We start from the raw sequence: 13,555 nt of genomic DNA, 5'->3' as shown, positions 1-13,555 counted from the left end.
GTTAACTAACTTGCCCAGGGTCACAAATCTATCAAGTGTCTGAAGCCTATTTTGAACTCAGGTCTTCCTGATTCCAGGTCCAGCACTCTATCCACTGAGCCGTCTAATGTACAAATGCTTAAAAATAAGCATGCTATCGCTGAAACGAGAGGAAACAAATTTTAATCTCCACACTAGTACTGAGTAGCTATGTGACTAAGGGCAAACCACTTTACTTCTTATCTCATTATCCTGTAAAAATGGATAATGCTTACATAAGATGTTGCTACCTCATATTTTGTGTTAAAGAACTTTGTGAAGATTGCTTATTATTTTCCTTTGCTTTAACAATTTTGGCCATAAGATTCAAATACAACTTCATATGTAAAACTTTATGAAGCTAGGTTCTAATAGGAACAAAAACTTTAGCTAAGTTTTAATATGATCCTTTGAAGAATCTCTTATTATATATGACATCAACTGGAAAAGCAAAAATGCAAATACACATAATAAAACCTAAGTGCAGTATTTATTTGTGACCTTCACTTATCTACAGATGTGGAGTAAAATGATTAATGCTGTTATATGCTGACAGTTTAATTTTTTTTCATTTTTTCAACAGCCTTTAGAAAGTTTTTAATTAGTAAATGTGAATGCTGTGGATAGAAACCTGGTTTCTCAAGTCTGAACCCTTGGGCTAAAGTCCTCAACTATAAAACAGAGTGGTTTCATGACTCTAAATTCATTTAACCTCTTGATGCCTCAGGCAATCCTCTGAGACTAAGTTTCTGAGAAGCAGAGGGAATTTATTTATTGGTAGGAGGGGTTCTCTAAACCAATAAAATCCTGGGTCTGGACCCCTTACCTAAAAAAGATATAACTTACCATTGTAGTATAAAAAATTATCCAAAAGAAGAAGAAAATAATTTATGTACGTTGATGAAGAATGATGACAATCATGTCCAAGATCAATTTCAAAGTACTGTTGAAGTTAAAAAAAAAGTTTTATTAACATAAAGTGTCATGGAAGTGAAACAAAAAGTATTCAGTAGCTAACTTGGCAAATTACTTGTGACACAAGTCATCTTCATATTTTTAAACTTCCTGTAGCAATACTAAAGAAGAACTTGTTAGAACTTCCATACAAAAATTCTTTAAATCATTTCTGAAAAGTAAAATGAACACTGGGTGAACACATTTAGTTTGCATCACTATATAATCACTCAGTTTTCAATTCTCTAAAAGAATATAATTGAAAAGATTATTAAAAACTACATTCTTCTCTCAAAGAAGTAAACCTCTTTTATTAATCTTATCCTCTCAGATGAGTTTCAATGTTCCCTAAAGGCTTTTTGTGCACAGTAGGATGAAAATTTCTACCAATTTCATTGAACTTTAGAATAGCATTTTCTTCCTCCTCCCCCTTTTCCCCAACAAAGGGGATATATTTTGCTACTCTTATGAGGCAGCTAGGTTTCATTGTGGATAATACACTGAACCTGGGGAAGACCTGAGTTCAAATTTTACTAACTTATCAGTTTGCAAGACCCTAAAAAATTCAAGACATAATTTCTTTAAGTTCTAAGTTTTCTCATTTCTAAAATGGGGGTGGTAATATAACAACTACCTCACAGGTCCTTCGGAGTTTTATGTTCACTATTAATCCATACAAGTTTCTTCCTTGACTCCACTTGACCAACATTGTACAGTTAGTTTATTAAGCCAAGGGTACAATTTGTGGTTCTGGCTTTAGAATTAGAAGCACCCTCAAAGGAAGAAACTCCCCCCCCCCCACAATGAGAGGTAAGCTCTTAAGGAGAAATGTTTTAACTTTGTATTGCCAGAAGTGGATATGGCACAAAGGGGTGGGGGAGGCTAAATATTTACCATGGATCTAAGTGCCAGGTATTGTATTGTGTGTGCTAAGCAATTTAGGAAATTATCATCTCATTTGATCCTTACAACCCCCTAAGAGGTATGCTGGAGACACACAGTAGTAGGTACTTAATAAACACTTGTCTATAGATTTCCGGAGAAAAAGAAACTGAGGCTCTGACTTTCCTAAGTTACACAGGAAATAAAGAACATAACCAAGTCTTTTAATTCCAAATCCAATGCTATAATTTTCTGCCATACAGCTAATGGGAAAAAACCTGAAAATGGAACTCTTTAATCCTGATTTAACCAACTTCTAAATTAACTGAATGAAAAATGAGAGGCTAACCAAAGTATCAGAAGGCTGTGATTTATTGAATTGATAATTTTAAAATTCAATTTTTAGCAACTTTAAAAATCGCTGAGTGATATAACTAATATAAATATAACTATTTTCAAAAGCACCTAACCCTCATCTCTTATGCAGGCTAAAATTCAATCAAGGGGTCAAGCCATAAATTTAATGCCCCTTTCCTTTCTGGGATATTTCACTAGATTCCTCCGTTCTTGTGTCACCGGAAACTTGAAAATGGAACTCTTTAATCCTGATTTAACCAATTTCTAAATTAACTGAATGAAAAATGAGAGGCTAACCAAAGTATCAGAAGGCTGTGATTTATTGAATTGATAATTTTAAAATTCAATTTTTAGCAACTTTAAAAATCGCTGAGTGATATAACTAATATAAATATAACTATTTTCAAAAGCACCTAACCCTCATCTCTTATGCAGGCTAAAATTCAATCAAGGGGTCAAGCCATAAATTTAATGCCCCTTTCCTTTCTGGGATATTTCACTAGATTCCTCCGTTCTTGTGTCACCGGAAACTTGAAAATGGAACTCTTTAATCCTGATTTAACCAACTTCTAAATTAACTGAATGAAAAATGAGAGGCTAACCAAAGTATCAGAAGGCTGTGATTTATTGAATTGATAATTTTAAAATTCAATTTTTAGCAACTTTAAAAATCGCTGAGTGATATAACTAATATAAATATAACTATTTTCAAAAGCACCTAACCCTCATCTCTTATGCAGGCTAAAATTCAATCAAGAGGTCAAGCCATAAATTTAATGCCCCTTTCCTTTCTGGGATATTTCACTAGATTCCTCCGTTCTTGCGTCACCGGACTCGTAGCAACTCAAGGTGGTATTCTATTACTCCTCCTGGTATGGACAGCCTAACAAGAGAATTCACACCTAGGGCGTTCGGTAAGTTGCACAAACAAGCCAAATCATTTCCGAAGGCTGTTTTGAGTGGGTGGGCTGCGTGGAGGAGCACTGATGCCGCGCGCTCTGCTCTAGCTGCTGCTTCTGGCCAGTTCCCGCGGTCATCCGTGGGGGTGACCCACAGGTGCGCCGTCAAGGCCGCGGTGGAACCAGGCTCCCAGCCGCCCCCTCCGGGGCCTGGGGCTCCTGACCTGTATAATGAGGGATTCGGCCCAGATGGCGGCGGCTGGTGTCTGTGTGTCGGGATGACGCCCCGCAGGGCTTGAGGGCAGCCCCCGCCGGGTCCACACCAACTCCGCATCAAAGGCAGCAGAGGGGCCCTCTCCCTTAGGCCGGCGGGCCTGGGAGGAGCCGGGCACAGCACCCGCGTCGGGAGGCCGGGGCCAGGCCGGCCCGCCCCCGCCCCCACACTCGCTCGGGGCAGCTGGTGGCGACGGCGCGCCCCCTCCCCGCCCCCCAACCCGGCGCCTGCGGACCCCGGCGCCGGGCCCAGCCGGGCCTGGCCGCGGCCCCGCCACACCCTCCGTCTCGGGTCCGCCCGCTCCCTACCTGCCCCGGCGGCGGCGGCGGCGGCGGCGGCCCCGGGCCTCATGGCAGGGCGCTGCACAGTGAGCGGGCCTGCGGCTCCCCCGGCCCAGCCCTCCCCGCCCGGCCCCGCCGAACGCGCTGCACTCACGCCCTCCCTCCCCGCCGCCCGCCCGGCCGGCGGCCTGTTCCGGTGTCGGCGCTTCCGACTCCACCGAGCGCCGCTGGGCTCCGCGGCGGCGGCACCGGAAGGGGCGGGGCCGGGCGGGGGCTGGGCGACGGCGCGCGACGAGCGCGAGAGAAGGCGGGAAGGCCGAGCCGCCGGCGCCCGCACTTTCCCCTCTCCCCGGGGCCTTGCCCGCCTCCTGCGTCGGTGCCCGGCTGACTCGCGTTCCCGTTTCCGCCCCACCTGAGTGATTCAGTAAGAGCCTCCTGGCCCCGCCTTTGCCACCCCGATTCCACCGTGTCACCCAGCAACCCTCCACCTCCAGGCTCGCGTTCCCCGGCGGAGGTTTCCATAGTTGGCTCGGGCAACTCAGTGAATTTGTTTAATAAATAAGCATTTATTGCCCTCTGGAAGACCGTGAGGGCAGAGGCGGGGATGCCAGTCCGGCGGCCGCTGCCCGCAGGTGCTGAGGCCGCGGCCCCGGAGCCCGAAGGTGCAGCCCGACCCTTCACAATTACCTAGCTGGGTGCCCCTGGCCGGTGCCCTGACCCTGGTTACCTCATCCAGGGCCATGTCCAGTCATCCCGATCCAGACCTGGGCCCTGGCCCCAGAAAGCGAGGCCCCTCACTTAAATCCTGTCATGCTTGCCGTGGCGTCACCTCCCTGATGTCACGGCCTTCTTCAAGAACGAAACATTATTATTTATTATTATTATTAATTATTATTATTACTTTATACCTGCCACCAAAGTAAGCTAATCTCTGGGGATACCAAGAAAGACGCAACAAACAACAAAAACCCAGTTCCTTCCCTCAAAGTGCTCTCATTCTATTGGGGGGGGGAGTTGTACATTATTTAAAATAAAATAAAAATAGGCATTTACACAGTACTTTGGGTTGGGCATAGTGCCCTTTACATGTAGGAAGTCGTTTGAGCCTCACAATAATCCTGTGAGGTGGATGCTCTTATCTCCATTTAACAAAGTTAAACCATCTGAGACTTAAGGGGAAACTAAGGCTCATTGGTTTAAAGCAGAATTCAAATTCAGGTCTTCCTGGTTCAGTCTGTCTCTATCCACTTTGCCAGCTGGCTGCCTTGGCAAACAATTACCAAGTCTTGCCAATCACTGAATAAATGAATGAAGCACTGTGCTAAGACCTGGGAACATATTCTTTTGGAAAAGACTTTCCAAACACAAGGAGGGGTGGGGGGGGAGACAACACATTTGGAAGATTTCCTTAGGGTGCAGATAACTTAAAAAACAAATGGTAGGGGGTGGTGTAGTGGATAAAGCACCAGTCCTGGAGTCAGGAGTACCTGGGTTCAAATCTGACACTTGATAATTACCTAGCTGTATGACCTTGGGCAAACCACTTAACCCCATTTGCCTTGCAAAAAAAAAAAGAAAAAGAAAAAAGCCCCCCCTTGGTGGGCAAGTGACTTGCCCAAGGTCACACAGTTAATAAGTATCTTGTCTGAAGTCAGATTTGAAATCAAGTTCTCCTGACTCTTCAGCTGGCTCACTATCCACTTTGCCATCTAGATTTCATCTTTAATATTTCCACTGAAAAAAATCAGATCTTCCAGTGAGCTCTCTCTACTTAATTATCTTAGCAGAGAACTAAACTGTGATGTATTTACTTTGTCTATTCTTTACCTCTATGTCTTGAATTTTAAAAATTTTATGCATTGTTAGAACTGCTTCAAAGGGAAGTTGAGTTCATCTTGCAGGTTCCTCTGTCAGATGAACATCTTGAGAGTTCAATAATATAAATTTTGGGATTGGAAATTTGTCATTTATTACTATTTTGACTTTTTATTTTATTTTTCCCCAATTATATGTTAGAAGCAAATTTTAACATTCATTATTTTACATTTTGAGTTCTGAATTCTCTCCTTTCTTAGAAAGCAAGTTATTTGATATAGGTAAAAATGTGAAGTCATGGGCCAGCTAGGTGGTACAGTGGATAGAGCACCGGCCCTGTAGTCAGGAGGACCTGAGTTCAAATCCAAGCTCAAACACTTAATAATTACCTAGCTGTGTGACCTTGGGTAAATCACTTAATCCCATTGCCTTGCTAAAAAAACAAAAAAAAAATAAAGTCATGCAAAACATTACCATAATAGTCATGTTGTGAAAGTAAACATAGCCCCCCCCAAAAGAAAAACCTCAAGAAGAAAAAATTTTAAAAAAAAGTATGCTTCAATCTATTCAGACAGCATCAGCTCTGTCTTTAGGAATGGATGGTATTCATCAAAAATCCTTCAGAGTTGCTGAGAAAAGGTAATTCACTGACTGCTGATCATCCTGCTGCTACTTGTAGTACATTTCCCATTGCATCTGCTCATGTAAATCTTTCCAGGTTTTATTGTGGCCATCCTGTTTATCATTTTTTTTTATAGCAGAATGGAACTCTATTATAATCACCAATTTGTCATATATTATTGAAAAATACTTTGAAAACCAGTAATAATAAGTTGTCTGAAATGTACTTTGAGCTATTCCCACAAACTCTGTTACTCTAATGACAATTTAATAATCTAAATGTCCTTGTACTTAAAACTGGAAAAAATGAACATATTTTATCTAACATTCACCTTGAAAGATGGTCATTAAAGTCATTAATTAATTAATTAATTGATCTATTTTCTGAGCTAGTCTTATTCTTTTTGGCTTTCTTTGTTAGTCTTGGCAGACTTTTACTATGTAGTATTTACATTTTGTCTCATCTTTGGGGGTAAGTTTTGGCAATCCAAACTACCAGATTTGTACCTCTTTTTGGTATTTATAGATAAGACTTAGAAAATATGTCTGTGTAAACAACATTAAGAAACTTTTTTTTTTTTTTTTTTTAGTTTTTGCAAGTCAATGGGGTTAAGTGGCTTGCCCAAGGCCACACAGCTAGGTAATTATTAAGTGTCTGAGGCTGTATTTGAACTCAGGTCCTCCTGACTCCAGGGCCGGTGCTCTATCCACTACACCACCTAGCTGCTCCATTAGTATTAAGAAACTTAATTAAATTTTAGTACTTTTAAAGATAATGGAATTTTATTTTTTTTTAAGAAAGAATAACTTGGGGCGGCTAGGTGGCGTAGTGGATAAAGCACCGGCCCTGGAGTCAGGAGGACCTGGGTTCAAACCCGGTCTCAGACACTTAATAATTACCTAGCTGTGTGGCCTTGGGCAAGCCACTTAACACTGTTTGCCTTGCAAAAACCTAAAAAAAAAAAAAAAGAATAACTTGAATCTTTAGAGAAAAACATTCTTTACCTCAGATGTATTACAAGACAACTAGTTTTCTGAGGAGCAAATACTTCTTATAAGATGAAGAGACAATTCTTTAGGTGAAGTTATAGCATAATTGCAATTAAGTCTTAACCATCACATAAATCAAATAGTATCAAATTATCTGTAAACTGCTTTGCAGACCTTAAGCTTTAGCAACAAAATGACACTAAGGCTTTTGGGAACCATGGAATCAATGGTAATTATAACTAGTAGTAATAATCATAATTGACATTTATCTAGCACATACTATAGGCTAGGTTCTGTGTTAAGTGTTTTATGATTATTTTTTCATTTGCTCCTCACAACAACCCTGGGAGCAGAAACTATTATTATTCCCATTTTACAGATGATGCTGATACTGTTTGTCCTTCATTCTTGAAAAAATCCATGACATCAGGAAATGATGCCATGACCCACATGTGAGTGAGGGGGGCTGTGCTAAGTCACCAGCCTCACTTTCTCCTCCAGAGCCCTCTGGGTCCAGTGGTCAGATAGGAATCAGGGTGACTGGAGATGGCCCTGGATGAGAGACATTCAGAATTAAGTGACTTGCCCAAGCTCACACAGTTAGTATCTGAGACCAGATCTGAACTCAGACAGGACAGGCACTGCATTCACCGTGCCATCTAGTTGCCACAAACTGGGGTCACATAACTAGTTTGTGTCTGAGGATGTTGTTGATGATGATGATGCAGCATCATAAAATTTACATCTGGGAAGCAAGAGAGCTAATCTATCTTGGAAAAGTGTTAATATATTACTTAACTTATTATAGAAAAGTTTATAAAACTGAGAAAGATAGCCTTTTATATTCTCTTAGACTTTTATCTGCTCTTTCTACTGTAGACATCATTATAATATAGTGCTTGCTGTGGCCTCAAAACTGAGAGCAAGGCTGGATGCTTCTCCCCTTTGGGTTCTACAGATGCTTTTGAGGGATTCAAGGGCCTCTTTCTCTAAAGCTATTAACTTAGCATCCATTCTGGTGTATTGCCTTATTGTTGACCCCCAGTGACTTGCACCCCATTACATTCCATCTATTTACTTTGAAGATATAGCAGGTGCAGAGTTAGAGAAGGGGAAAGGAATTAAAGCATTGACTATGTGCCAGACACTGTGCTAATGGTTTATTAATGGGCAAATAGAGTTAGCATATGAAGCTGGATGTGAATTAGGATCTTTCTGACTCCTGGCCACCCAGCTGCCTCTATATTATAACAACTGAGTCAGAGCCGGACACATGTTTTTCTGGAGTGATTTCAGTACAGGGGAGAGCAGTGAAGCTGGGATAGGTTTTGTAATCAGAACTAATCTAGTCAACAAGTTTGTATATCTACCAAAAGGATGAATGACAGGCTTGTGACCATGTGACTGCCACTGGCAGGAAAACACCACACCACTATTATCCATGACTATGCTCCCACTGCAGTGAACCCTGATTAGGTCAAAGAAAAATTTTATGAAGATCTAGAGACCCTTATCATCAGTGTAACAAAAGAGGATAAGCTTTAATGCTGGAGAAGGTTCAGATTACCAGACCTGGCAGGAGTCCTTGGGAGCAATGGTGTTGGAAAAAAACAACAACAGTGGTCACTCACTACTGAAGATTTGTGCATGTCATGAGCTTTTCTTCACAGACCCTATCTTCCATTTACCTCCACACAATATAATTTCCTGGATACATCCTCACAGCACACATTGGCATCTAATAAACTATATGATTCTGAGAGGAGACAGCCAGGTTGTCTGTGGCATATCTGGGCAATATGGGGGGCAGAGTGATGGACTGATCCTAGATTCATCCTTTCCAAGCTAAATATTCACATTCAACCAAAGCAGTGGCTTCAAGGCAAAATGACTACCAGAAAAATTAATGTTAAGAGACATTCTGAGTGGAGACAGTTTGTTGTTAACTTGGAAGGAAAGTTGAGCCAACACATAATTGACAACAGTGGAACAGGAAAAAGAGGGGGGCAGCTTTCAGAGATCAGAGATGCATTTGCTCATCTGGATCAGAACACTCACAAACTTCTAGATTGGTTTGATGAAAATGATTGCGAAATGAAGTTGCTTCATTGGGTTTATCAGCAGGATAGCTCATCCATTTCTAAGAAGGCAGCATTTAATTTCATCAAAAGTAATATACAAGTGAAGCTTAGATTTTAGGATTCTTGGCTCAGCAAGAAGGCAGATGAAATTCAGTTTTATGCAGATATAACAATCCAAAGTGCTTATATGATGCCCTGAAGGCTATTTACGGGTCAAAAGACATTTGGTACATCTCAACTACTCAGTGCTGATTGCACCATATTGATTAGTGATAGGGACATGATCCTAGAAAGATGAACTGAACACTTCCATATTCTTTTTTTTTAGGTTTTTTTTTTTTGCAAGGCAATGGGGTTAAGTAGCTTGCCTAAGGCCACACAGCTAGGTAATTATTAAGTGTCTGAGGCTGGATTTGAACTCAGATACTCCTGACTCCAGGGCCAGTGCTCTATCCACTGCCCCACCTAGCCAACCCTCCTATTATTCTTAACAGTCTATCATCGGTCAATGCAGAAATAATTTATTGTTTTTAAGTTGAAGTCAATCCATCCGTAGCAGAAGTTCCAACTGAAGATAGGTTTTGAATGCCATTAGGCTCCTTTCATGTGGCAAAGCACCTGGTGCTGATTCTATTCTAGCTGAGATCTACAAGGTAAGGAGGGGGTCTATTGCTCATAGAAAAGCTGACTGAAATTTTCCAGGTTATAACTCATAAGGAACATGCCTAGGAATTCAAGAATGCCTCCATTTTCCATCTCTATAAATGTAAAGGGAATAGATTGTTCTGTGACAATCACAAGGGGCATTTCTCTCTGTCATCATTGACAAGATTCTTGCCAGAGTCCTTCTTAATCAATTGATACTTCACCTGGAAGATTGTCACCTACCTGAGATCAGTGTGGCTTCAGAAAGGGTGCAGGAACAGTCAATATTGTGTTTGCTGCCTGACAACTCCAGGAAAAAATGCCAGAAACAGATCAGTGGTCTCTATAAAATATTTGTAGATCTGGCTAAGTCTTTGATATGGTCATTCATGAGGGTGAGTGGAAAATTATGTCAAAATTTGCTTGCCCGGAGAAGTTCATCAGTACTGTACTTAATTTCATAACAGTATGCTTGTCCTGGTTCTAGATAGTGGATGATGCTTTCCAGATTTCCCAGTCACCAAAGAAGTGAAACAAAGATGTGTCTTTGCTCCCATACTTTTTAGCATAATTTTTTCAGCAATGTTATCAAATGACTTCACTGAGGATGAACACAGTTTCAAGGTCAGCTACTGCACTGATGGCCAATTATTCAATGGAAAAGGCTACAAGGAGGGAGTGTTGGTGCATAATGCAGTCTTTGAAGCTGAAATGCAAAATTCTCTGCTGCTTGTGCTAATTCTGACCTAGCAATTAACACCAAGTAACACAGGTGCTCCATCAGCACCTCTGGTTTCAGCAAAATAAGAAGTTTTGAATACTGTGGATAAGTTCATTTACCTTGCAGGTATATTTTGCAGGAAGGTAATAATGAGGTAGACACATACATTGCCAGAGCTAGCTCATTCATTGGGAGATTGAAAGAAAGTATGGGAAAGAAGGGGTATTAGACTGACCACCTAAAGATCTACAAAGTCATTGTGCTGACCTCATTGCTATATTCCTGAGGACAGTCTGCCAGTACCATGGAATTTAGCGATGAGTTTTGAGAGTTTGTTGGAATATTTAAAGAATTATGACTCACTTCTCTGAGACCAAGCAATAACAGATTACTTTTGAGAAGTTAGCAACTTAGTGAAGTAAGAAAGGATTTTTAAAGGGTCAGAAGACATTATTTCAACAGATAGTTGGGTTTAACAGCAACAATGTGAGATGATCAATCTTGATGGAAGCAGCTCCTCTTAGCAGTTCAGAGAGTTAGGACAACTGTATTAGATAGCCCATTCAGAGGAAGAAAAACAAAATAAAACAAAACAGCCCCCCCAATTTTTTTTAAAAACCCTTCAGAATTTGATGAATACTTTATAAAAAATTTCTCTTATATTTCTCTTTCCTCTAATCCTAATTCCTCATACTGAAAATGACTAAACTGTAAACATGTATATAACAAATATGTATGTACTATTCTTCACTGCTGAGGGAAGGAGAGTGGGAAGTGAGAGTAGAAGGAAATTTTCTAACTTAAAAATGTACATATGAATATGGATGAATGTTGAAAAACTTTCATAACATGTATTTGTAAAAATAAAATATCAACAAAAAACAGATATGTGAGGTATTGTTTCTATGAGGGGGTTGGTGTTGCTCTAAGTAAAATCCCTTCTGTGATTTATGGTCCAGGGTTCTGGGTCCACATTCCTGTGGTGCTGTTTTCTCATTGGCTGGCCTAAGCAGGCATTAGGTCAAGGAGTGCTTGCTATCTATTCTAATGGGGTCTTATGGGGGAGTCAGGGTATTGGGCCTGGGGTATATTCCATCATTAGGAAGATTCTGAAGCTCACTTGGCAAGACAAGATACCAAACTGAGATTCTTTCTCAAACTGAACTGCTAAGCATTCAAAAATCTTCTACAGAGAGTGCAACTCAGATGGGCTGGTGTTGTTCAAATGCCAAATGTACAACTTGCCAAAAAAGATATTTTATGGCTAACTCACACAAGTCAAGCACTCACATGAAAGTTAAAGGAAGTGAGAATTCTCTCAAGATCTCTCTGAAGAACTTAGGATTTGATTTTGAGACATGGGAGACAATGACACAGGATCACCAGTATGATGTGTTCACAACAAAAAAAATCTCTGTACTCTATGAGCAAAATAAACTTGCCAAACCTCAAAAGAAACATGCAATGTGCAAATTTAGAGACAACTCAATTCCAAATGTTCACATGGTATATTTGAGTCTGACTTGTAGTAGAGTTTTACAAAATTAGAATGGTCTTATCAGTCATAATCTAGTCCATTGTAGCTTGACCCCAACATAGGATATCATGCTGGTCCTCTTCAAGAATGAAGAACAAGAATCACCAAGGATGATCAACTGTGCAAGACTTAGCTACTCTGATCAATACAGTGATCCAAGATGATTCCAATGAACCCACAATGAAAAAAAAATGCTATCCACTTCCAAAGTGACAACTGATGAATGCTGTGTGCAAAAGCATATATTTTGCTTCTTTCTTTACTTTTCTGTTTTGTTTTGCAGCTAGGTGGTGCAGTGGATAGAGCACTGACCTTGGAGTCACGAGGATAGCAGAACAAATGTACCCTCAGACACTTGATCGACTTTTACTAACTGTGTGAAATTGGGCAGGTCACTTAACCCTGATTGCCTTGCATCCAGGCCATCTCTAGGCATCCTAATTCATTTCTGGCCATTGGAATCAGATGGCTCGGGGGGAAAAGTTAGACTGGTGACTTAGCACAATACCTCCACACTCAAATCCAATTCATGTTCTTGTCATGGCATCACTTCCCTGATGTCTCTTTGCAAATGAAGGACAAACATTATTATGCTTTGCAACATAGTTGATGAAGAAATATATTTTATAAGGCTTAATATGTATAATTAATAGCACATTGCTTGCCCTCTCAATGGGTAGGAAAGGGATAGGAAGGTGTGAATTTGGAACTTGAAATTTTAAAAAATGAATGTTTAAAAAATTATATGTAATGGGAAATATTTAATGGTATATACATATATAGGAATGATAGAAAAACTTAAAAAATGATGAAAGGATTGGTTTCAGAAGATCTTGGGAAAATCTGGAAGAACTGATGCAGAGGGAAATGAACAGAACCAAGAGAACAGTGAATACAATGAAAACAAAAATTTAAAGTCAGACAACTGGAAAAACTTGGAATTCTGATCAGCATGATGACCAACCATGATTCCAAATCACTCATGACAAACCATTTTATCCCTCCTGATAGAGAGGAAAAGGTCAGAGTGCAGAAGGAGACATATAATTTTTGGATCTGGGCAATTTGGAAATTCATTTTGCTTTATAAGGGTTTTGACTATATAGGGATTTTGCTTTTCTTTCTCGCTTGGTGGGTAGGTGATAGGAGGGAGGGAAGTCATATTGTTGTCAAATTAAAAAAGTAAAATTCAATTAAAAATGAATGTATTTAGAAAAAATAAAATGAGCATGTTTGTCCAGATTAAAAAAAAAGATAAGAAACATAGTCAAGGGAACAAAAGAGCTGGAGAGACCAGAAATGGAGTGGGGTCAGGGGAAGTGGGTGATTAGAGGGGAAAGCATTATTCAGAAGTAAACAAACACTAAACTCAGAGTAAGGGATGGTGGCTAAATTGGGGGAATAAAGAGAAACCAACAGTGACAGAGCACCAAAGCATGGCAGTCTCCTTTATCTATTGAGAAAGAATCCAGGCTAGCCA

General features: G+C 40.4%; 1 protein-coding gene across 9 annotated transcripts in view; it reads right to left on the bottom strand.

Moving 5' to 3' along the window:
- SUPT20H (SPT20 homolog, SAGA complex component) overlaps nt 1-3,908 on the bottom strand; it is a 52,094-nt gene extending 48,186 nt beyond the window's left edge. For 2 of the 9 annotated variants that reach the window (XM_074217262.1, XM_074217255.1), the window contains exon 1: nt 865-3,273. In XM_074217262.1, the coding sequence (XP_074073363.1) occupies nt 865-867 (3 nt within the window). In that variant the 5' untranslated portion in view covers nt 868-3,273. Of the gene's footprint in view, nt 1-864; nt 3,275-3,334; nt 3,469-3,692; nt 3,800-3,819 lie in introns of those variants that run through there. The other 7 variants (XM_074217267.1, XM_074217265.1, XM_074217254.1 and 4 more) reach the window with 6 other exon arrangements.
- Nucleotides 3,909-13,555: the final 9,647 nt, after the last annotated feature.

Source organism: Macrotis lagotis, chromosome 1, assembly GCF_037893015.1.
Source record: "Macrotis lagotis isolate mMagLag1 chromosome 1, bilby.v1.9.chrom.fasta, whole genome shotgun sequence".
Taxonomy (NCBI): domain Eukaryota; kingdom Metazoa; phylum Chordata; class Mammalia; order Peramelemorphia; family Peramelidae; genus Macrotis; species Macrotis lagotis.
The sequence above is the reverse complement of the archived record's forward strand: the minus strand, read 5'-3'. Positions and strand labels throughout refer to the sequence as shown.